Raw genomic sequence first — 23,194 nt, 5'->3', positions numbered from 1 at the left:
GCAGCACACCAGCATGATACATGTATACATATGTAACTAACCTGCACATTGTGCACATGTACCCTAAAACTTAAAGTATAATAATAATAAAATAAAATAAAATAAAAATAAAAATAAAAAAGAGAAAAATTGGTGTATTTCATAATCATCAGAGACAGTTGTACACAATGTTTTCAAAAAGCCACAATGACTATCATCTCCATCAAAAGAACAAGAAAGAGGCAAAAAATTAGAAATATAATGTCTCCATCTTGTAAACAGCTAGCCAATAAGAAAACCAAAATAATAAGCTTACTTTCACCCTACCTTCCTGAAAAATCAAGCTTCTCAGCAAAGAAAATGGGGAGTATCATTATTCACTAGACAGGACTGCAGGAAAATGTTCAAGAGGCAAACCATCTGTTGACAGAAGAGAGGTGCAGTAATACAAAGTCCAGCTCTAACATCAACTTTGGGTTAGCCATAAAACGGTTGATGCCTCAGTTTCTTCATCTGTATCTTGGAAATTACAGTCTCCTATATGAGCCACAATTGCATTATTTCAGTGAGCTACATATTGACATTGCATTACCATTAAAGCAGTTTAAAATATGTAGTTTTAAAAGTACAAGTAATGGCCTGCTACAAAATGCCATCTTGAGCCCTGAAAGATGGGGAAGCTAACATTTACAAGAGCCTTCTTAAAAATCTGGCTGGGCGCGGTGGCTCACGCCTGTAATCCCAGCACTTTGGGAGGCCGAGGCGGGTGGATCACGAGGTCAGGAGATCAAGACCATCCTGGCTAACACGGTGAAACCCCATCTCTACTAAAAATACAAAAAAATAGCCAGGCATGGTGGCGGGCGCCTGTAGTCCCAGCTACTGGGGAGGCTGAGGCAGGAGAATTGTTTAAACCTAGGAGGCAGAGGTTGCAGTGAGCTGAGATCATGCCATTGCACTCCAACCTAGGTGACAAGAGCAAAACTCCGCCTCAAAAATAAATAAATAAAACACACCATGAAGGTGTTGTTATTTGTCAAAAGAAAAACAGATTCTTATGGCTCACTGCAGCCTTGATAAGAAGGTGCATCTGTCCTCAGGCTCAGGTGATCCTCCCACCTCAGCTTCCCAAGTAGCTGAAACTATAGGCACGCACCACCACATCTGGCTAATTTTTCTTATTTTTGTAGAGGTGAGGCCTCGCTGTGTTGCCAAGGCTGGTCTCAAACTCCTGGGCTCAAGCAATCCACCCACTTCGGCCTCCCAAAGTGCTGGGATTACAGGTGTGAGCCACCGCCCCTGGCTGTAGAGTGATTCTTTAAAATAGGTGTAATGATACCTAAGATGAGGCTCAAAGTGCTTAAGTATCTTTTCCAGTGTCAGAACCAGTGGATGAGGGAGGACATTCCAGAACATGTATTTTTCTTTTTTTAAGTTAATTTATTGTGTAGTTATTTATTTACTTTTAGAAACAGGGACTTGGGGGCCGGGCGCGGTGGCTCACGCCTGTAATCCCAGCACTTTGGGAGGCCGAGGCGGACAGATCATGAGGTCAGGAGATCGAGACCATCCTGGCTAACATGGTGAAACCCCGTCTCTACTAAAAATACAAAAAATTAGCTGGGTGTGGTGGCAGGTGCCTGTAGTCCCAGCTACTCGGGAGGCTGAGGCAGGAGAATGGCGTGAACCCAGGAGGCAGAGCTTGCAGTGAGCCAAGATCGCGCCACTGCACTCCAGCCTGGGCGACAGAGTGAGACTCCATCTCAAAAAAAAAAAAAAAGAAAAGGAAAGAAACAGGGACTTGGTCTGTCACCCAGGCTGGAGTGTAATGGCATGCTATCATAGCTCTTCGCAACCTCAAACTCCTGGGTCCAAGCTATCCTCCTGTCTTGGCCTCCCAAAGTGCTGGGATTACAGGCATGAGCATTGTGCCCAGCTGAAATATATATTTTGTTACTGGTTCATCCCACAAGAGATGCCACTAACCCATCATCAAAACAACACATGTTTTGTACGGTTTGTAGAAATAGTGATGGATCTGCTGTAACCATATATATGATTAACAATAATAAGAGTCTTGGCAAGGATAAGGTGGGCTGCCAGTTTGTGGATGTGAAATAGAGCAGAGACCTTGTCTGCCAAGGGATCTTACTAATATTTCATTAGTTCCTCTTCCCTTCAGCCCTTGGACAATCACTACCAGCCACCACCACCACCACCAATGTTACCATTTATTGAGTGTTCAGTGTATTCCAAGTACTGTGTTGAGTATTTTACACAAATAATATAATTTTATTCTTGCAACATCTCTAAGAGACAGATATTACCAGATTTACAGATGAAGAAACTGAGGTTTAGAAAGTTTAAGTGACTTTTTGGAGGTCATCTAGCTACTGGAATTAGGATTCAATTTATGGTATGTTCATTTGCACATTTTAATATGCCCTTTTGTGATTATTGCCAAATAACTTTCCACAGTCCATAACTGTTTTCCTCTCTGAGGGGAGCCAAGTAGAGTAGAGTCTTTAATTAAGGGCCTGGACTCAAAGTTTTAATTTCTTTGTACCTTACTATTAACTAGCTGTATGATTGTGGATTTGTCTCTGAACCTGTTTTCCTTGTCTAAACAACGGAAATAAATAGCAAGTATTCTCTCTAGCTAATTATTTTGTAAAACATACAGTTCTTCAAATGTATGTGATATGATGCTGTAATTATTCTCTCTATACTCTGACAAAGACTGACAATGCACAGATGTCAATATAAACTCATTTTTCATTAAAATTTACCTGATATCAGTCATAGCATCCTCTGCACATTGGAAAAAAAAACTTACTAAGAACAAAGAGATGGTCTCTTTAACTTCTTTTGTCTTCAGTTGAATTTGGTTTCACAAATGTGAAATAGCACCTATTTTTCTATCTTCCTTTAATCTTTCTTATTTACTCCCCATAACTGATCCAGACCCCTTCACGGGACAACAAGAGAAGTGAGAGGTTAGGCAAGCTGTCAGGAATGTAGCAAAAGAGCTGTGAGGGAATTTATTAGGCCTCTACTATGGGACAGATACTGTGATCTGTGGTGTGTGCATTCTTATCACCGAATCCTCATGTGGAAGTTAATTGATCAACAGCTGTGACGGTGCTTGGAAAACAATGGTTACTGTCAGATATAGACAAAATGCAAAGTAAAGCTGGTGGGAATTAAACATCATGTTTCTTTAACTTATTTAATAATTATCACAAATTCCCAATCATTACCATTCTGCCTCCGATCTAGAAAGGGAACTCAGGTAACCTATGCCTAGAAAACCTTCCCTTTTCTAGTTTGAAAAGCCACCTTCAGGCCGGGCACGGTGGCTCATGCCTGTAATCCCAGCACTTTGGGAGGCCGAGGCGGGCAGATCATGAGGACAGGAGATCGAGACCATCCTGGCTAACACGGTGAAACTCCGTCTCTACTAAAAATACAAAAAATTAGCCGGGTGTGGTGGCACAGGCCTGTAACCCCTCCTACTCGGGAGGCTGAGGCAGGAGCAGGAGAATTGCTTGGACCAGGGAGGCAGAGGTTATAGTGAGCCCGAGACTGTGCCACTGCACTCCAGACTGGGTGACAGAGTGAGACTCCGTCTCAAAAACAAAAAAAAAAGAAAAGAAAGAAAGAAAAGCTACCTTCAATTATGCAGCTTCTCAAATTTTATTTTATTTTATTTTATTTTATTTTATTTTATTTTATTTTTGAGACGGAGTCTTGCTCTGTTGCCCAGGCTGGAGTGCAGTGGCCCGATCTCGGCTCACTGCAAGCTCCACCTCCCGGGTTCACACCATTCTCCTGCCTCAGCCTCCCGAGTAGCTGGGACTACAGGCGCCTGCCACCACGCCCGGCTAATTTTTTGTATATTTAGTAGAGATGGGGTTTCACCGTGTTAGGCAGGATGGTCTTGATCTCCTGACCTCATGATCTGCCGGCCTCGGCCTCCCAAAGTGCTGGGATTACAGGCGTGAGCCACCGCGCCCGGCCTCAAATTTTATTTACTCCATAGTATTTGCTACTGGTAGAGAGACAGCAAATTCCCCTTTGCCTCTCCTAAAATTCTTGGCCTTGCCTACTCTGCTTGTCACTGAATAAAATTTCCTCTATGACAAAAGGAAACCTGACTTGTTTCAGCGGCTACAGGACTGTCCACGTGAAAAGCCCCTGTCAGGCTATAGTACTGAGTCTTAACTAGAAGCTTGCATGAGCAACTAATCAGCAGTGTGTTAAAACCTTCTGCAACAATACACTTTGCTGGATGCTGTGCTGTCACTGCCTCTAGCAAGTTGGTTGGAGAAACATAGTGCCAGAACCGTGATTATGAGAAAGAGAGGGAGAGAGAGGGAAAGCAAGCACAATTTGGAATCAAAACAAAACTTAGCCGGGCACAGTGGTTCACACCTGTAATTCCAGCACTTTGGGAGGCTGAGGCGGGTGGATCACTTGAGGCCAGGAGTTCAAGACCAGCCTGGCCAACATGGTGAAACCCCATTTCTACTAAAAATACAAAAATTAGCTGGGCATGGTGGCGCACGCCTGTAATCCCAGTTACTTGGGAGGCCGAGGCACGAGAAGTGCTTGAACCGAGGAGGCAGAGGTTGCAGTGAGCCAAGATCACACCACTGCACTCTAGCCTGGGCAACAGAGTGAGATTCCATCTCAAAAAAAAAAAAAAAAAAAAAAAAACTTAAATTCAAAGGAAAGGCTTTTTTTTTAAGAAAAAAATACTTTAAAATAATTAACAGATATTTCTGATATAAATGTATCATTTGTACATGATATAAATGGCAGGCCCCATCTATCCCAGACAGAAAAAGATGCAAAATAGAGCAGAAGCCATCCTACTAGAAAAGTGAGCTGTACAAGGTTACCTTTAGCTTAAAGTAAAAGCCACTGTACAGCAAGGTTATTCGTACAGTACAAGGCAAGGGCATGGAGGATTTTAGTAGCTTGATTCTAAAGAAACTTCAGGTCTGAAAAAATAACTAAAAATAAGACTTAAACATGAAAGATAACAAGAAAATCAAGGAAAATCAAATAAAGTAAGCAAGGAATAGGAAAACGTATAAACGTTAACAAAATGAGTCCCTAAGCCTAGAGAAAGAAACTGGCTCGTGACAAGTATCTCCTGCGATCTGGACCTACATGTTGTTTTCACCCCTTCAACCTTTCCCCTACTCCCTTCCCCGAAACATATGCACACACAAAGCCATCGACCATTGTGGACTTTAACCTTATTTTGTTTGTTTGTCTTTTACTTAATGCTCGTATTTTTTACTTTTTTCACTTTGCCTCTCACTTTAGCCAAAAATACTGGCTCTACCATCACCTGAACTTCCTCACACCTTTTAGAGTCAGGGGTGGCCTCCCACCAGCTAGATCTGGATCTAAGACTTTCAAGTTTTCTCATCTCAGCTAAATCTTCCAGACATTCTTTTCTCGCAGGTTTTAAAAATTTTCTGGTTCTGTATGTCTCATTCTCCAGTATAACTTTTTTCATGAATCCCAGGGATATTTAAAGTCTTACCTATATATAGTTTGTTCTATTATATTTAATTTAAAGTTAGTGGTCTTGATTTTTTTTACTTTCCATGATCTCAAACATCAAATATTATGAATTCAGTTTCCACACCAGATAGATAAGCAGAACAAGTAAAAGTTCCACAAAACCTGGGGGAGACTGAAGGCTTGTTAAGCAAAATCTCTAGTTAGAGATTCCACAAAAGAAGTGATACATTACTGGATTCTGATCATGAAGCCAGGCGGTACCAGGAGTTGTTTTATAGGCACTGCCATGTGCTATAAGCTAGGGTTCTAGACTTACAGAAATTCTTTATCCTAAGTTTAGGTTGAATCTTTTGAAATCAAGAGTCTTTCCCTCTTATAGTTTATAACTCCTTTTATAAATATGGATGGATTAATCATATTTGTTCTTAAAATGTGAGCCAATTGATATCAGGTTAATGTCAATTTATGAGGTTCATCTGATGCAATATTTATTCTTTTCTTTAAACTAATTTAGATGATGGGAAGAATACCAAAATGTATGGTTCAGAAAAGGTGATACATAACTGCAGACATAAATGCTAACAAGCCAAACAGCTATCCTAAAGGAATTTGGCAAGTTTAAACACTAAAATTTCTTTTCTTTTTCTTTTTTCTTCTTTTTTAGTGACAGGGTCTCACTCTGTCACCCTGGCTGAAGTGCAGTGGTGTGATCATAGCTCACTGCAGCCTCAAACTTCTGGGCTCAAGTGATCCTCCTGCCCTCAGTCTCCTCAAGTCTAGGATTACAGGCATGAGCTGCTGTACACAGCCTAAAATTTCTAATAGAAGAATTTTACAACACCAAAAGCTGCCAAAATAATAATGGTAACATAGAACATGGATCTTAAAGCGTGAGTCACACGTGTATTGTACCTATCACTTATTTAAACTAGAACACTATATAGCATCAAATACTTCAAAACAAGCTAGATACTCTAGAATTAAGCGAGCAGAAACCCATATGGCTGGACCAGACACTGTGGCACACACCTATAATCCCAGTGCTTTGGGAGGCCAAGCAGGTGGATCACTTGAGCTCAAGAGTTCGAGACCAGCCTGGCCAACATGGCGAAACCCTGTCTCTACTAAAAATAAAAATTAAAAAAAAAAAAAGAAGAAAAGAAAAAAAAGAAACCCATATGGTTGGAGTGAAACATTTGTCTTAAGCCTCTTGTTATCTCAGCATGAACATACACATTGGAAAATACCACTTCCCAAACAAAAGCTTAACTAAGACCTATCCAGTAATAATTCAATTTTATAAAAATAGAACTATGGTGTGTACCAAGTTTCATACTGGTCAGAGTCAGACCGTTTACCTAAATTGCTTTTGTTATATGCAGGTAAATGTTGTATGTCAAGAATAAAGGCAAAATCAGAACTGTTATGTGACAATAAAAAATATAATGGTAATGTCAACACTAATCATTTGAAATCATCTCTCTTTCCTTAAATTTATACCTAGCAATAAAAAATATATATTTGTCTTATATGAAATATGTGAATTTCATGATCTGGAAGCTCTAGTAGTAATTTTCACGATGATTGATGTAGCCATAGCATAGGGTCTCAAGTTAACAATGAATTTTCCTTTACAAAAGATGAGGCCCAAATTCAGTGATTCATTAACTCAAATAAAAATCTAGACTCTAGTTTCTAATTTATTTTTATGTTTACCACATCCTACAGATACTCTCATAACATATGTTCTACCAACAGGAAAATCGACACAGAGGTAGGATAAAGGACCAGCTCCAACTGATGTAATTTATAATAGTAGCAAAGACAGGGAATCAAATAAAAAATGCAACTTAGCCTCTGAGGTCCCCAGACTCAGTTATATAATGGCCCAGCTACTGAGAGAAAACTCTTCAGCATCAAATAAGGAAATATTTGAAAATTTTAAAAATTCATATGAGCTATTAGAATTAAATACTGGATTGCCATGTAGTTTAAAGGCTTGCATTGTGATTTCGAAAATAATTTATATTTATCAAGTGCCTACTAAATACTAAATAAGTTACTTAGCATTTCTCTCAGTCCTTATTAACTCCATATTACAGGTAGGGAAACATGCTAGGTGAAGTAACTTGACTATTGCCCTGTGCTGGAACCATAATTTGAATCTATTCATGCTATATGACTTCTTTTATAAAAGCACTAAAAATTTCTCTTCTGTAAGAACTTTCTGATACATATATACTTACAAACACCTCTTGTGGCAATAAATTAAAGAAACATGATTCCATCTAAAAAAAATCATCTTTTAGATATATTGTTCTCTTCCAAGATTTAATTCCATTCTTTTGACAGATAATCTAATAAGTTTGGTACTCACACTTAAGTCTCTCCTAAAGATTCACATGTAAATTGTCCTGTTTCTCAAACAGAACAGACGTATGCAATAAATAAGTGCAAATTTTCCTTTCAAAAACTAGCCCATTTACTGGACTATCTTCTTTATTTTTTCTCTCTCCATTTTACATACCATTCCTCAAATATATTCCTAACAGTTAATCAGCGTACCTGATTGTCTGATACTGTGCTCTTTGTAAGTTGGTTATGTAGCCCAGTACTTTTAAACATATTTTATGGAGACATTAACTTTTTTTTTAATTCAAACATAGCCATGTCACATATGGGTAAACAACAGTGAATCGCTTAAAGAAGACTGCCACATCCACCGTCTTTCCAATTGCTCTCTCTGTGGCTACGATTAGTGCCTTTACTTCCTCTCTGCGTGCCTGAAGACACTTTTTCATTCCCTGTGAGTAAAAATTCGAGAAGTCCTCCCAACATTGAAGCAAACTGCTGCTACCCTACTCACAAGGAACCTCAAACTAAAGGCAACTCTTCTGAGAAAGGTCGATTGTAAAATCACAGGGACAAAAGGCTGACCCAAAGACTCGGGCCCCTTTGGATAGCACCAGAAAGGCCCCCTCAGACAGCACCTGCCAGGACTCTCACCAAATTTACTGCCACCCTCTGAGTAGCTATTTACCTGCTTCCATGTCTCCCTGGGGCTTGGGTGCTGCGCAGTAACAGCAGTCCAAGAAGATGACATAGTTAAGAACATTGAAGAACAGACCGATAATTCCAGCACTGAGAACCAGTATCGGCTCCTCTGTCTTCTGGGGATTGATGTACCTTTTGATGGCTTCAACCAGGATGCTGAACATCAGTGCCACCGCAAAAATGGTGTTCCCAAATGCTCCCACAACATCTGCCCGAAGAAAGCCGTAAGTGCTCTTCTTGTGCTGTTTTATGTTACTGGCCCTTACACCAAAAAAACCTATGATCATGGACACAAAGTGGGAAAGGACGGCAAAAGCATCGGAGGCCAAGGAGAGGGAGTTGCCAACGTAAGCGATCACTAGTTCCATCACAAAGAGGAGGATGCTAACGACGCACATGAGGATTAAACGGAAGCTTCTTCCGGAGTATCGCCCCATGGCGGCTCGGTGCCCTGGCAGTTCCTCTCCCTTTCTTGGGAAGGCTGAGCTGCTAGGGAAGCAGCTATAGATTCAGTGGTTACAACTCCTGGGTAACTCTTCCCTTCAGCCCTCCGGCGCTTGTCATATTTGGAAATCACCTTTTATAGGTTGCTATAAAGCCATAAAACAGTTTAAAGGGCAATTAAGCAAGAGATGTCACGTGAGCCAGGATTTATGGAAATACAAGACACTGGCTTCAGATATGGACTTGAGAGACTGTTTTGTTTGTGCATGTGTGTGTTTAATTACAGACGTCAAGAGCTTTTGTGTCCTTGAGTCATGTAGAAGCTCATCAGTGGCGGTGGCCTTTCCAGCTTCCATGCTCCGTGTGTGCAGCAACAGCTCAGGTGAAGCAAGTCATTTGACATAAGCAATTACATCTTGTCCACCTGGTGTGCAGTTCTGAATGTCATTTACTGTGTGAAGTAGGGAATATTCGAGGGGTCACCCTACTTCCAAACATTCTCTATAAGACAAAAGAAATATTCCTCATATTCAGGAAACCTTTAAACTGGAAGAGCTGAAGACATAATTCCAGTTAGTTTCCAGGAAGACAGACAGGTAATAATGATTTCACTGATGCAAGGAAGTTTTTGTTTTTATTTTTTAAAAATATTATCTGTCAAACACTCATAGCCCTTAGAGACCTATCAGTTCCAAAATGACTGAAACAGCAGTGGCCTCTATTGTGAGCAGCCTGACGACTGTCAATCTTTTAAAGAAACACAGAGTGATATTACAATCTCTTTTCCTCCCAAATGTGATGTTAATTTTGTATGTCAACTTGACTGGTCATTTGGCCAATGACATGCAAGACTTTCTGGCTTTGTCTGTGAGTGTGTTTCTGGATGAAATTAACAGTTGGATCAGCAGAGTGAATGAAGGAGATTGCCCTCACTAATGTGGGTGGGCCTCCTCCAATCAGTTGAAGTCTGAGTAGAACAAAAATGCTGAATAAGAGGTAGCTCTTCCTGCCTGACTGCCTTCAGCCTGGGACGTTTGTTTTTTCCTGCCTTCAGACTCAAACTGAAACATGGACTCTTCCTGGGTCTTGAGTGTGTGGGTCTTTGATTTGGGCTACACCATCGGCTCTCCTGGGTCTCTTGCCTACTGATTCACCATCAATCTTGGGACTTCTTAGTCTTTTAATCATGTGAAATAATTCTTTATAATACATCTCTTTATATATATATTATATAATATATATTATTATATTATATATATATTATATATATATTATATATATTTGTATATATATACAAATATATATATACAAATATATATAATGTATATAAATATATAAAAAATATATAAATATATAAAAAATATATATAAATATATATAATATATATAAATATATATAATATATATAAATATATATAAAATATATATATATATAAAACTATCTGTGTACCATGCATACACATTCTCATTGGTTCTGTTTCTCTGGAGAACACTGGCTAATAGTCTGACTTTGACTAAAACCTGATAATTTAGACAGTAGCCCTAACAGCTTCCATAGTATCTCATAAATTATCTCCAATTCAGTTAATATTCTGACAGTTAGACTTCTATTGTGAAAATTATTGCTCTAAGAATAGCTCTTTCATCCATTCATGCCACAAATACTTACTGAGTGCTGACATGCTGGACAGAGTTCTAGGCTCCAGAGAGACAGCAGCCAACAAAACAGGCAAAAATCTCTGCCCTTATGAGGCTTGTATTCGAGTGGTTGATGGGGGGAGATAAATGATTAACAAAATAAATTATGAAATGTATTGAATATTAAATGGTGATAAGTATGATGAAGACACATAAAGCAGGGGAAAGAGAGGGATGGATTGTAATTTTAAAGAAAATGGTCAGGGAAGAATTTTAAATAAATTTTAAATAAAATGGTCAGGGAAGAATTTACTAAGATGTTCTTCGAATAAAGATCTGAAGAAGGTAAGAAACTAAACCACACAGACATCTGAAGGAAGATCTTTCTGGGCAGAAGGAACAATGAGCATGAGAATTCAAGGGACACCAAAGAGGTCAGCAGGGCTGGAGAGGAGTAATGGCGAGGATGAGAAAGAGGAGACAAAGCCAGAGAAGTGATGGAGCAGAGGCAGATCATGTGGGGCCCGGAGATGGGAGAATACTGAGCAGAAGAATAAGAAGGCCCTGTATATGTTTTAAAGGAATCGCTGTATGTGTTTGAGATCACATGAAAGCAGAGAGACCAGTTAGGAGGCTACTGCAATAATCTAGATGAGATTGTGGTTTAGACTAGGTGTAAAGTGGAAACACCCAGGCAGGACTGGCTACATAATTCATGGGTTCTACTGCAAAATGAAAAAGCAGGTTCCATTGTTCAAAAATTATCAAGAATGTTTTATTTTTTTGAGATAGTCATGCTCTATCGCCCCGTCTGGAGTGCAGTGGAATGATCTCTGCTCACTGCAACCTCTACCTCCTGGTTTCAAGTGATTCTTGTGCCTCAGCCTGCCAAGTAGCTGGGACTCCAGGCATGAGCCACCATGCCCAGCTAATTTTTGTATTTTTAGCAGACACAGGGTTCCACCATGTTGCCCAGGCTGGTCTGGAACTCCTGGCCTCAAGTGATCTGCCTGCCTTGGCCTCTCAAAGTGCTGCGACTACAGGTGTAAGCCACCATGCCCAGCCAATTATCAAGAATTTTTAAGCCAGGCGTGATGGTGTGCATCTGTAACCCCAACATTTTGGGAGGCCAAAGTGGGAAGATTGCTTGAGGCCCAGAATTCAAGATCAGCCTGGGCAACATAGCAAGAGTCTGCATCTACAAAAAAATTTTTTAAATTAGCCAGGCATGGTGGCACACTCCCTGTTGTCCCAGTTACTTGGGAGACAAGTAGATGGGAGGATTGCTTGAGCCCAGAAGTTTGAGGCTGCAGTGAGCTATGATTGTGCCAGTAAACTCCAGCCTGGGTGACAGAGAAAGACTTTATCCCCCCACCCCGCAAAGAAAAGGAAGAAGAAGAGTTTTTAAATGGCACAGCCCTGGAATCCACAAGGAGGAGGTTCAGTATTCTCTCCTGAGCGTGAAGTTGGTTCTTGGCATTGCTTCACTGCAACTGCTATTTGCCATTGATGATTGTTCTTCTCTTCCTCTGAGAGAGTAAGAGGGAGAGGATGCATGCAGTCTGAGTGGTTTCTCTTAAAATAAATAAATCAATAATAAATAAAATGGTGCAACCACTATGGAAAACAATATAGCAGTTCTTTAAAACTTAAAAATAGAATTGCCATATGATCCAGCAATTCCACTTCTGGGTATAGAAACTTGAAAAGATTTGACAGCAGGGCCCTGAAGAGGTATGTACACCCCATGTTCATAGCATCATTCACAATAGCCAAAAAGCAGAAGCAATCCAAGTGTCCATCAACAGATGAATTTTTTTAATGGTGTCTACATACATACAACCACATATTATTCCACCTTAAAAGGAAGAAAATTCCAATACATGCTAAAACATAGATAAACCTTGAGGACATTTGCTAGGTGGAATAAACCAGCCACAAAAAGATGAATATTGTATGAGTCCACTTATATGAGGTATCTACAGTCAAGTTCAAATTCACAAAAATGGAAGGGAGAATGATGGTTGCCAGGGGCTGAAGGGAAGGTGACACGGGGCAGTTGTTTAGTGGCTACAGAGTTTTGGTTTTGCAAGGATAAAAAAAGATGAGACTGGGTGCACAACTATGTGGATATACTTAACACTACTGAACTGTACACTTAAAAATGGTTACGATAGTAAATGTTATGTTATATGTATTTTACCACACTCCAATTTTTTTAAATTATTAATAATTTCAAGACAGCAACAGCAGAGCACTAAACCAAGCACAGAGCCCGGTGCAACTGCTCAGGTCGCACACACATGAAGCTGGCTGGTATCCAGGAGATTTTGAAATTAAAGTCAACAGCATGTGCTGAGTAATTAAACATAAGGTAGGAGAGAGGCAATAGTCAAGACAGCACTAGGGGCTGGGCACGGTAGCTCATGCCTGTAATCTCAGCACTTTGGGAGGTCAAGGTGGATGGATCACTTGAACCCAGGAGTTCGAGACCAGCCTGGGCAACATGGTGAAACCCCTATCTCTACAAAAAATGGAAAAATTAGCCGGGCATGGTTGTACCCCTGTAGTCCCAGCTACTCAGGAGGCTGAGGCACAAGAATCGATTGAATTCGGAAGATGGAGGTTGCAGTGAGCCGAGATCACACCACTGCACTCCAGCCTGGCGGCAACGGAGTAAGACTCTGTCTCCAAAACAACAACAAAAACAAAGATGGCACTAGAGTTTTGACCTGGAAGAGTGATATTGCAACTGAGATGAAGGTAAGACGAAGTTGACTGTTGCAGGAGCAGCATGGGGCGAGGGGTGGAAATGATGTTAAGTTTGGGGTATTTATTAGATATCCAAGTTGGAAGCTAGTTGGGAGTTGAATGACCCTGGAGTTCAGGGGAGGGTGAACTCAAGAGTTGATAATTTATAACATTAAAAGCCATGAGACTGGATGAGGCCACCAAGAAAATGTGAAGAGAAGAAAATATGAAGAGGTGAGAAGGAAGGACTAGAGAGATAAAAGGAAAAATAGAAGAGTATAGTGTTTTGAAGGCCAAGGAAGAATGTGTTTCAAAGAGGAGGGAGAATCAGCTGAGTCAAGTGCTGCGAGGACAAGCAAAATGAGGGCTGGAAATGCCTATGGGATTGCACCTTATGGAGGCCATGGGTGATCTTCACAAGAGTGGTTTCAGGGAAGTGCTGAGGGTAAATGAGACAGGGGCTCAAGAGAATGGAGAAGAGAAATTGGAGCTGGCAAGTGTGGATAATCCTTTCAATGAGTTTTGCTCTACACTGAAAGGGATGTGGAGTCAAGAAAGGGTATTTTTAGGTTGGGAAAAATAACAGCATGTTTGTAAGCTGATGGAAAGAACCAGGAGAGAAAGAAAACCTGATGATACATAGGGGAGAATTGCTGATGTGCCACGACTGAGAAGGCGAGAGGGGATGAGATTTAGTGCACACGTGGAGGGGTTGGCATCCACTCTGAGAACAGACAGTTCACCTGAAACAGCAGAGAAAGTGAAATGCATGGACATGAGTAGGTGGGTAGATGTGGTGGGAGGTCCCAGACGTTCTATCCTTATTGCCTCTGTCATCTCAGTGAAAGAGAAATCAAGATGATCAACTGAAAGTCAAAAAAAGGAAGCATTCGTATTTGAGGAGAGAAAGGTATGAAATAATTGTCTAGAAGAGAGAATGAATGAAGGAAATATGGTACAATTACATATTTACCCACATATAAAGTAATACTGATATTATCATCATCACCAGCTCTTGTATCCCTCAACCTCCTCATCAACAGATATTTCATCACAAAATTTGGTTTTGGTGACATACTTCAAATGTATTTTGAAATATCCTTATTACATGATGCTTTTTAAATATTAATAAAATATTTTATATCATTTCAGTACTTTTGATGTTCCAAACTCATACATTTTCCAGTAAAATTGAACAAAGACATTGGTTTAAAATTGCCTGCTGACCACAAGATGAATATGGTTCTATCTGTTATTTTAAGCCTGATGGTGTGGCAGAGTGATTTTCCAGGCCTTATCTCAACTACAAAGTTCTCAGTGTGTTGCCACTGGTGACGGGGATAATCTCATGATTAGATAAGACCCTCTTAGTCAGGGTCACCCAGACTATGGCCTCTTACTGACAACACTCAACCCAATTCAGTGCCCCATCTCACTTTCCACCACTGAGTGATTGCCTAATTTGGCATCTCAAACAGAACTACTGCAAGGACATACAGCCAAGAAAAAGAAAAATCATGTTTTGCTTTACTCACTAGTGTATCCTCTGGCACTGTGCACAGAGCAGGCACTCAAATTTGTTAAATGGCTAGCACTTTCTAGACATAGTAAAAGTGACAAGCAAAGGACCAAAGTTATGTTTGAAAATAACAGGGTAGTGGTAGCTACTTCCCCCAACTTTTTGATGGTACTGGCAACCCCTGAACACCACAGTTATATGGCAGATAACTAATATTAATAACTAGAGTCAGACGTAAATAGGGTGATCTCTCCACTCTCCGGTCAAAATGCCTTCCTCCTTGCTTGCTTTATGAATGTTCTGATGCTGCTATTATCAAGACTTAAATCCTCTTCACTGGCAAGCCAACCGTTATTGTCCAATTCTCATTAAGGATTCATGTGATTTACTGGCATAATGAAAAACACACTCTCATGGATGAACTAGAAATTGCTAAGATGTAATGTAGTACACTGGCCCCAGTGAATGGAGTAGTAGTAAATATGCCTTGACCTGCTTTCTTTTGGCTACAATAAACACGAGGCACATAATCACAAACTGTCAGTCATACATCTAGTTTACAGCTGTCACCTGCAAATAAAATGTCTTCATTTCATTCAAGTTCATGTACTCTTTTGAAAAGCGCACACTCAAGAAAATATTTTGATACTTTAGCTGAACGTCAACTTATGAAAAAAGGCCAATGTGCCAGAGGTACATTTTGAGTAAAGGATTCCCTGCTTAACAAAAGTACTTAATGTAGAGTTTCTTTAAATAGTGACTTCCTTTAAAGCAGCAAACTTCAAGCTTTTCTGTCGTTAGTGCTACTCATCTGAAGTTTCAAAACGTAATATTAAGGATTTCTCTTTGCACCAGAGATGGCCACCTCCTCCAAAATGGCCAGTGGCTACAGGGAAAAATGTGAATAATCTCTAATGTACTTTTTGGGCTTTTATCATGGACTGGTTAAAAAAAAAGCCTTGTCCCCTAAAAGCATTTATGTTGGTTTGCAGAAAAACAATTAGCAGTTAAAGTAACTACTATAACTAGAATTATATATTAGAAGCAACTTCCAGTTGACCCTACATAATGGTCATAACCAACAACAGCTATTTATTATGTGCTGGGCATTGTTTTAACTGCCTTCCTCTATGAGGTAGAGTAACTGAGATAGCTGTTAGACTTTTCTCCATTTTATAACTGAACTTAGGCAGTTTATGTAGACACTTAGAAGGCAAAGCATTCTGAACTGCCATAAATGAATACAAAATTATGATTCTGAGTATAAAAATGTGACTATATATATTTCAGTCCATTGAAATCAATTTCACTAACTTAGGTATATCAATGCACATATTCAAGACATGAGTCTTGAAAGCATGCTCTATTTAGTCTGCTTTCAACTGACAATTTCCTACCAATGTTAAGAACAGTTCTTGCTTTCTCATAGTGTGTGCTTTTGTTCTTTTCCATCTCTTGTTCCCTCTACCTGGAATGTCCTTCCTCCTTCCTCTACCTATTGAAATTGTACTCATCCTTCAAAGCACAACTCAAAATGCAAGTCCTTTTTTAAAAAAAAAAAAAAAAAATGCAAGTCCTTTCTGATGCATTTTCCTTTACTGGTGTATTTATCACTACCAAGTGTAAAAGCATTTTGGAAGAGATTTACCAAGTGGACTGGAAATATTGGTAAAAGATTGACCAAGTGGACTAGAAATGAGGGAGGAAAGGCATTTTCCCAGCAAAGGGCACAGGCAGGAAATAGCCACGTTGTTTCCAGGAAACCCCAAATGGTTAGGTTGCGAAGGACTTTGCTGGATTGAAAAGGAAACTAGATGGGCTAGTTTAAATTTTATCTTTCAAGTGATGGTGAACTACAAAGGGATGTTAAGGGGAAGAAAAAATTCTTAATAAACTGTTAGGAAAAAGAAAAACAACACTGTGAAAACGTGGACTGGACTGGAGATGACTGGAGTCCATTGCAGTAATCAGCACAAGAGGTACCAAGGCCTGCAGGCAATCCACAGGTTTTTGAAAGGGAATACCCAAGAGGAATTAGAGGTAATAGCAACATGTTTTGCTGGCCGAGTGAATATGGATGATGGTGCTGGAGGGACAGCCCAGGGGGGCTCTCAGTTTTCTGGTTTGGGTTATGACGAACGTTTTGGCAATGCCAATCTTCTGGGCAGGAAATACTATAGGAGGAGGTCTGGCGGTAAAGAGTGAAATGAGCTTTTTGGGACATGTTGACCTGAGTGGCTGATGGGACACTCAAGAGAATTGAGTATGCAGTTGGAAAAGATCTAGAACTCAGACATACAGATAAAAATATTGGAGTCATTAGCCTATTAATGCTATTTGAAACTGTGGGATTAGATGAGGCTGATTAGGCATGAGAAGACGGCCAAATATGGAAGTTTAGTAAACCAATGTCAAAGACGCATACCCAGGAAGAAAAGTCAGTGAAAGACATGGAACTAAAAAGGGTCAGAGATGTAGGAGGGCAGGTCATAGGAATAATTTTTTTTAAAAAGTATCAAATGCACCGGAGTGATATGGTAAGACATGAAACTAAGAAGTCAACATGAGCTTTGCTCAGGAGTACCCTTCATGATCTCAGTGAAAACAGTGCTATGGTGGGGGCAGAAGGGTGAGGAAAAGTAGAAAGTTTAAAGAAGGGAGGAGGGCTTATCACTCTTTCAGACAGAAACTGTAACCCTTATTTCAAAGACCTGATAGTAACTAGAGAAAGACAGAAGTTCAAGGGAAATCTTTATTATTGTTGCTTTTTCCATTTGTGGGTTTGCTTTGTTTTTTAAACAGAAAGATTTAGGACAATTTCAGATTCTGTATTAGGAGCTATGGAAAGAAAGTGCTTCGAGACTTATCAATGTAGGGTATAACTGGCGGTTCAGGGTCTGAGACATGCTGGGAGTGCTTAGATCAATAACAGATATCTGGCTTTCAATTGTCTTCATCTCTTTGTAGAAATTTCCTCATAGTACATAATGCACATTTTTCAGAAACAAATGAATACAAAAACCATATTAGTTCATGATATTTATTACTGGAGTTGTTTACAGAAAAGTCTTTTATCCACTGTTAACTTAGGCATAAGAATAATTGTCTTGTGTGACTTCATTTTAGAACTTCTACTTTTTAAAAAATCATAAAACGGTCTGTATCTGAGAAGATACTAATATCAATGCTTTAAAAAGTGAGAGGAGTTGAAGAGGGGGCTTTCGTTCATCCCTCAGTAGCTGCGACCAAATAAGGTGTAGTACTTGGCAGGGTTCTTGCCACAGACACATTTGGCTCCAGGCTGCAGTTCACAGAGTGGTTTGAAGGGGATGCAAAGGCTTTTAGCTCCCATGGATGGAGCACCAGGTTCAAGATCTTGATCCCTGAAATTAATAACAAATAAGAATTCCACTCATTTATGCTGCAAATTGCTATTCCTTTCCATTGCAATTTTTCAAAAGTTTTGCCAGTTAATTAGGTTTACCTGGCAGTGGTCTTTTTGATCCAGTCCTCACAGTCAATTTCCCCACAGAATGGAATCTGAACAATCTAATTAAGAAAAGGAAAAGTAATCAGTATTTATAACTCCTTCAATTCTATTCTGCAGAAGGAACGTTTGAGTTCTATATTAAACTGGCAAGCAAAAAGGATAGGTCTCCCAACCTTTTTTCAGGCTATGATACCTTTGCAAACCTACTAGGAACTTTGCTCAGTTATAAAAGATAGGAAAGAATGTTTTTCCACTATCCAAAACCCACGCTCACAGCACATCAAGACACAACAAAGACATCTTTGCAGTACCCTCAAATCTCCCATAAACTGGCTAAAACACAGTGGCTGAAAAGAAGTTGAACTCCAGTTATATCTCCCTCATTTCAAACCTGGACTACACCTGCTCTACCTATCTAAATAGTTATCAGGAGGAGAAAAGGAACATCAAAAATAGCAAACTGATTTTTTAATGTGTTGTTAACAGTAACAATTAACAATCACGCAAATTTCACTTTATGCCACAGTGTTCCTAACATGTTATATAGGTAAGTGGATCATTTTTAAAGTCCTAAAATCATTTTGTGTAAGGAAAAAAAAGAAAAAAACCTTTCAATTTTTCATTCTTAGACTACATAAAACAAAGGCCGAATCAAGATACTTAGGATTTTATTTTAATTTTGAAATTTGCCATGTGTTTGAAAATCTCTAGCTCTGGGTTTTCTTTTAATAAATTGTGGATGTCAGACTAGACAAGCGTTAAAAAAAAATTTTTTTTTTGAGACACAGTCTTACTCTGTCACCCAGGATGGAGTACAGTGGCACAATCTTGGCTCATTGCAACCTCTGCCTCTTGGGTTCAAGCAATTCTCGTGCCCCAGCCTCCTAGTGTAGCTGGAATTACAGGCGTGTGCCACCATGCCCGGCTAATTTGTGTAATTTTAGTAGAGACGGGGTTTCGCCATGTTGGCCAGGCTGGTCTCAAACTCCTGGCCTCAAGCAGTCCACCCACCTCGGCCTCCCAAAGTGCTGGGATTACAGGTGTGAGCCACCGGGCCCAGCCAACAAGTATTAAAATTTATCCCAGTTGTGAATGCTAATTTTTAAAGCATGTCTACTTCAAAATGAGGTTTGTCTTCAATAACAATTATGTAGTAGCCCTATAAAATATTCCTGGAGAGTTAATGAGGGGAATAGCAAAGTTGTGAATAATCTCCACATATTAGAAATACAGTGTAAAGCAGCTGAAAATCTAGAGATCTATGAAGGTGGAGACCCAAGAGACATTGGCAGTAACAGCAACATGCTTCCAGCTTCTTCAGCAGCTTCTCATCAACTGCTCTCAGCCACACAAAATCATAAATTAAAGTGAAAGAAAAAACACAGTGCTACAGATGTCTACCCACTGTCTAGCCTTCTATTAAAAGTAGGAAGTTTGAGGCCAGGTGCGGTGGCTCACGCCTGTAATCCCAGCACTTTGGGAGGCCACGGCAGGTGGGTCACCTGAGGTCAGAGTTTAAGACCAGCCTGGCCAAAATGGCAAAACCCCATCTCTACTAAAAATACAAAAATTAGCTGCGTGTCATGGCAGGCGCCTGTAATCCCAGCCACGTGGAAGGCTGAGGCAGGAGAATCGCTTGAACTCGGGAGGCAGAGGTTGCAGTGAGCCGAGATCATGGCACTGTACTCCAGCCTGGGCAACAAAGCAAGACCCTGTACCAAAAAAAAAAAAAAAAAAAAAGCAGGAAGTTTGAGTCAAGTGAAAAATTACAGAAACCAGAAAGGTGAAAAATTACAAAAGCAATAACCCAATAAGGATAGAAGGCTAAATACTGAAGAATTATAGATCTAAAGAGGATTTTGATATTATCTATTTTGTACTCATTTTACAGAATAGTAAAATGAAAGCCAGAGAGATTAATTTTCCCAGCTCAAGAAATAAGAGACATATTAATACGTTATGACCATAAAAATTAAAGCTTTACATAAACTCATGCTCATTCTCAGCATGAATTTAAAACACAAAAAAAGATACAGAGGAAAATGCATTAAACCTAGTCAGAAGAGTGATCTAAATTCTGTATAGTTTGGGGTATTCATTTAAGACACTGGCCCATGGTTTTCTCACTTGTAACCTGAGGACACAGGATTGGTTGTATATTCAAACATGTATACCAGAATACTAAAGTCCATAAGTGATTCATTCCAATAATTAAATAACTTCGCAAATCTGAAATTCTTCTTTATGAAACTTTAAAGTTTCAGCTCGAAACAACTGCATATACCCAATATATAAAATCAATTAAATCTTAAAGAGCCATTAACTACCTAATTAGGAAAGCCTATGGAGTTCTAAGGAGCCAGGTAGCCCCTCATTATGAAAAACAGGCTTAGAATAAGCAACACTTTTCTTCTCATTATTCAGAAAGTTCAATCAATTGAGAGCTGAGTATGTACAGTCAGGGAATGGAAAGAAACTGACTTTTCACCTTGTTTTAGGCAGCCGCATATGACAGCTCTAAAGCTAGAACAATGGTTACTTTAGGAACTTACAAGAAACTGAAATAACACAGATTTTCAATAAAGAAATAAGGAGACATACAGAATTAATGTTCTTTAGAAAGTAGCATATCAAACATGGGGAAAAAAAACTTACATAATCAGTTCACAAGTATTACCCCCAAAATGGTATAATGTTGTAATGCTTTAGAAAAGCCAGTAGAAAACAAAGACTATATACATATATATACACACACACATACACACACACTATATTTATATATGACATATATAAATATAAAACAAAGACTATATATTTAGATTATATATTTATATGACATATAAATATAAAACAAAGACTATATATTTAGATTATATATTTATACGTATATATAAATGTTGAGTAATGTACTATCTTTTTATGTGATTGGCTTAAAAAGGTATTAATACCATGCATAAATTCAATGAGCCTTAAAATACAATTTACTGAAATATTCTTATACTGAAAAGTTTTCCAAACTCTCTGACCTTTCCAGAATCGAGTACCTTCTGAAAGTCTTCCATTGTATTAGCCACAACCATATGAGTCTTAAGGTCTTCAGAAGCCCTACCAAACAAAATTAGAAAACAATACATAATTGTTCTCACAAATATGACAAAGTTTTATGAAACACATAAGCACAATTTAATGAAAAGACAACCTGGGAGTCAGAAGGACTCAATTTGAATCTCAAGTCTATCACTCATAGTGACCATCAGTATATCAGAGTTACCTTATCATTGCACTATTGTGAGCCTTAAATGCATGGGAAATGTGTTAAGCACACAACAGGTGATCATAACTTTTGTTACTGCTGTTAAATCTCTAATGACCAACATTCTTTTCCTGGCATTAACACATTACCTATGGGAGTCTATGTTATTTTTTAAACCTCCCTGGTCTTAAATATTTCCAGATTCAGAGGAATATATATATATCTTTTATCAATATATAAGTGCCCTTATATAAGATGCAGGCATTACCCTCTCCCAAACTGCACCTCCATCCTCAGTGGTAGTGGGCCTTCCTCTCTGCTTTCTGCTCCAGGTAGGCAGAGAAAGAAAACAGGGTGCCACACTAAGCCACTAATCTTCTGGTGCCTCTGCCTTGACTACCTTGAGATCTATGATTCTAAATGACTCTCTCCATAGGTGAGGGCGGCCCTAAGGCCTTCCTCTATCCCTCATTCCCAACCCCAGTCGGAGGTTCTCAGCCTTGGCTATATTATAATCCCCTGGGGGAGCTTTTAACAGTATAGTTTCCAGGCCCTCTCCAGTCCAATTAAATTAGTATCTCTAGGAAGGCACCGGTATTTACTAAAGCTTCCCAGGTGCTGCCAATGTGTACCCAGCAGATGACAGTCAATGCCTGAAGCCCTCACATTTATATCTCACAAAAGCCTAGATTTAAATTAACCCAAATTAGTCCAGGGGACAGAAACTTCATTGTTGCAAACCTAGTAGGAAGCAGGTGGCACTTAGAAAAATAACCATAATACAAGTAAAAAACCCAGAGAGTGGCAAATTAAGTAGCATGGGGGTTCAGAGGGAGGGAACAATTGCTTCCAATTGGGGCAACCCCAAAAATTCCTTGGTAAAGATCTCAAAGGTGGTGGAAGATCTGGAGAGAGAGACATAAGCAATTTTAAGAAACTACCTTGTGAAAAGGGTGACCTGGATGTCTTCCAAAATAGCTTGAAGTTTAGTCTCTGCCTCATTTTCAGCAACTGTCAGCTTTTCTCCAGTATCTCGTCTGACGGCTACAAACTGACAGCTCTTCATATCACGTGGTCCAACTTCAAGTCTAATGGGAACTCCCTATAAGATAAAAAAGGCAGTTAAAATGATATATGAATGTCTCCAGTTGAATATACAGATGTAATTCATGGCTTTATCTACCATAAACTATAAAAAACCCAAAAAACAAAGGCAAAGCCAAAAAAAACAAGAGAAAAAAAAAACAGGTAATACTGCTGAGATACTGTAGAAACCTATTCCAGTAAGAAGGCATAAACCTAAAAAAAAAATCTACTGCCCCAGAAGTTCTTCATGGAGAAACAGAGTAGTTTCTAGATCAGCATTCCCAACTTTTCTCACAAAATAGCATCCAGAAAACGTATTTGCATAGGAATGGGGTTAAACGAAGACTTTTTGAGGCTACAAGCCTCTGAGGGGATCAGTAACATGACACATTTTTGACTCATTCCTGATACAGTGGTATTCTCTGGTTGAAAAGTCCTCA

At 39.3% G+C, this 23,194-nt stretch overlaps 2 protein-coding genes and 1 non-coding gene across 4 annotated transcripts in view; 1 reads left to right on the top strand and 2 right to left on the bottom strand.

Annotated features, from left to right (window-relative positions):
• SLC30A10 (solute carrier family 30 member 10) overlaps positions 1-10,097 on the bottom strand; it is a 48,534-nt gene extending 38,437 nt beyond the window's left edge. Inside the window, exon 1 of the mRNA XM_016938970.4 lies at positions 8,561-10,097. Coding sequence (XP_016794459.3) covers positions 8,561-9,011 — 451 coding nt within the window. The 5' untranslated portion in view covers positions 9,012-10,097. The remainder of the gene's footprint in view (positions 1-8,560) is intronic.
• A 1,919-nt stretch (positions 10,098-12,016) lies between these two features.
• Positions 12,017-12,226, top strand: LOC112206925 (small nucleolar RNA U3). Its single transcript, XR_002941409.1, has one exon. It is a non-coding gene; the product is annotated as a small nucleolar RNA U3 (small nucleolar RNA).
• Positions 12,227-17,951: 5,725 nt separating this feature from the next.
• The window catches only part of EPRS1 (glutamyl-prolyl-tRNA synthetase 1), a 78,137-nt gene continuing 72,894 nt past the window's right edge, over positions 17,952-23,194 (bottom strand). For both annotated transcript variants that reach the window (XM_009441507.5, XM_063791810.1), the window contains 4 exons: positions 22,610-22,770; positions 21,442-21,520; positions 18,410-18,474; positions 17,952-18,308 (listed from right to left, as the gene is read on the bottom strand). In XM_009441507.5, the coding sequence (XP_009439782.2) occupies positions 18,158-18,308; positions 18,410-18,474; positions 21,442-21,520; positions 22,610-22,770 (456 nt within the window). In that variant the 3' untranslated portion in view covers positions 17,952-18,157. The remainder of the gene's footprint in view (positions 18,309-18,409; positions 18,475-21,441; positions 21,521-22,609; positions 22,771-23,194) is intronic.

The sequence above is a fragment of the Pan troglodytes genome, chromosome 1 (assembly GCF_028858775.2).
Source record: "Pan troglodytes isolate AG18354 chromosome 1, NHGRI_mPanTro3-v2.0_pri, whole genome shotgun sequence".
Lineage (NCBI taxonomy): Eukaryota > Metazoa > Chordata > Mammalia > Primates > Hominidae > Pan > Pan troglodytes.
The sequence above is the reverse complement of the archived record's forward strand: the minus strand, read 5'-3'. Positions and strand labels throughout refer to the sequence as shown.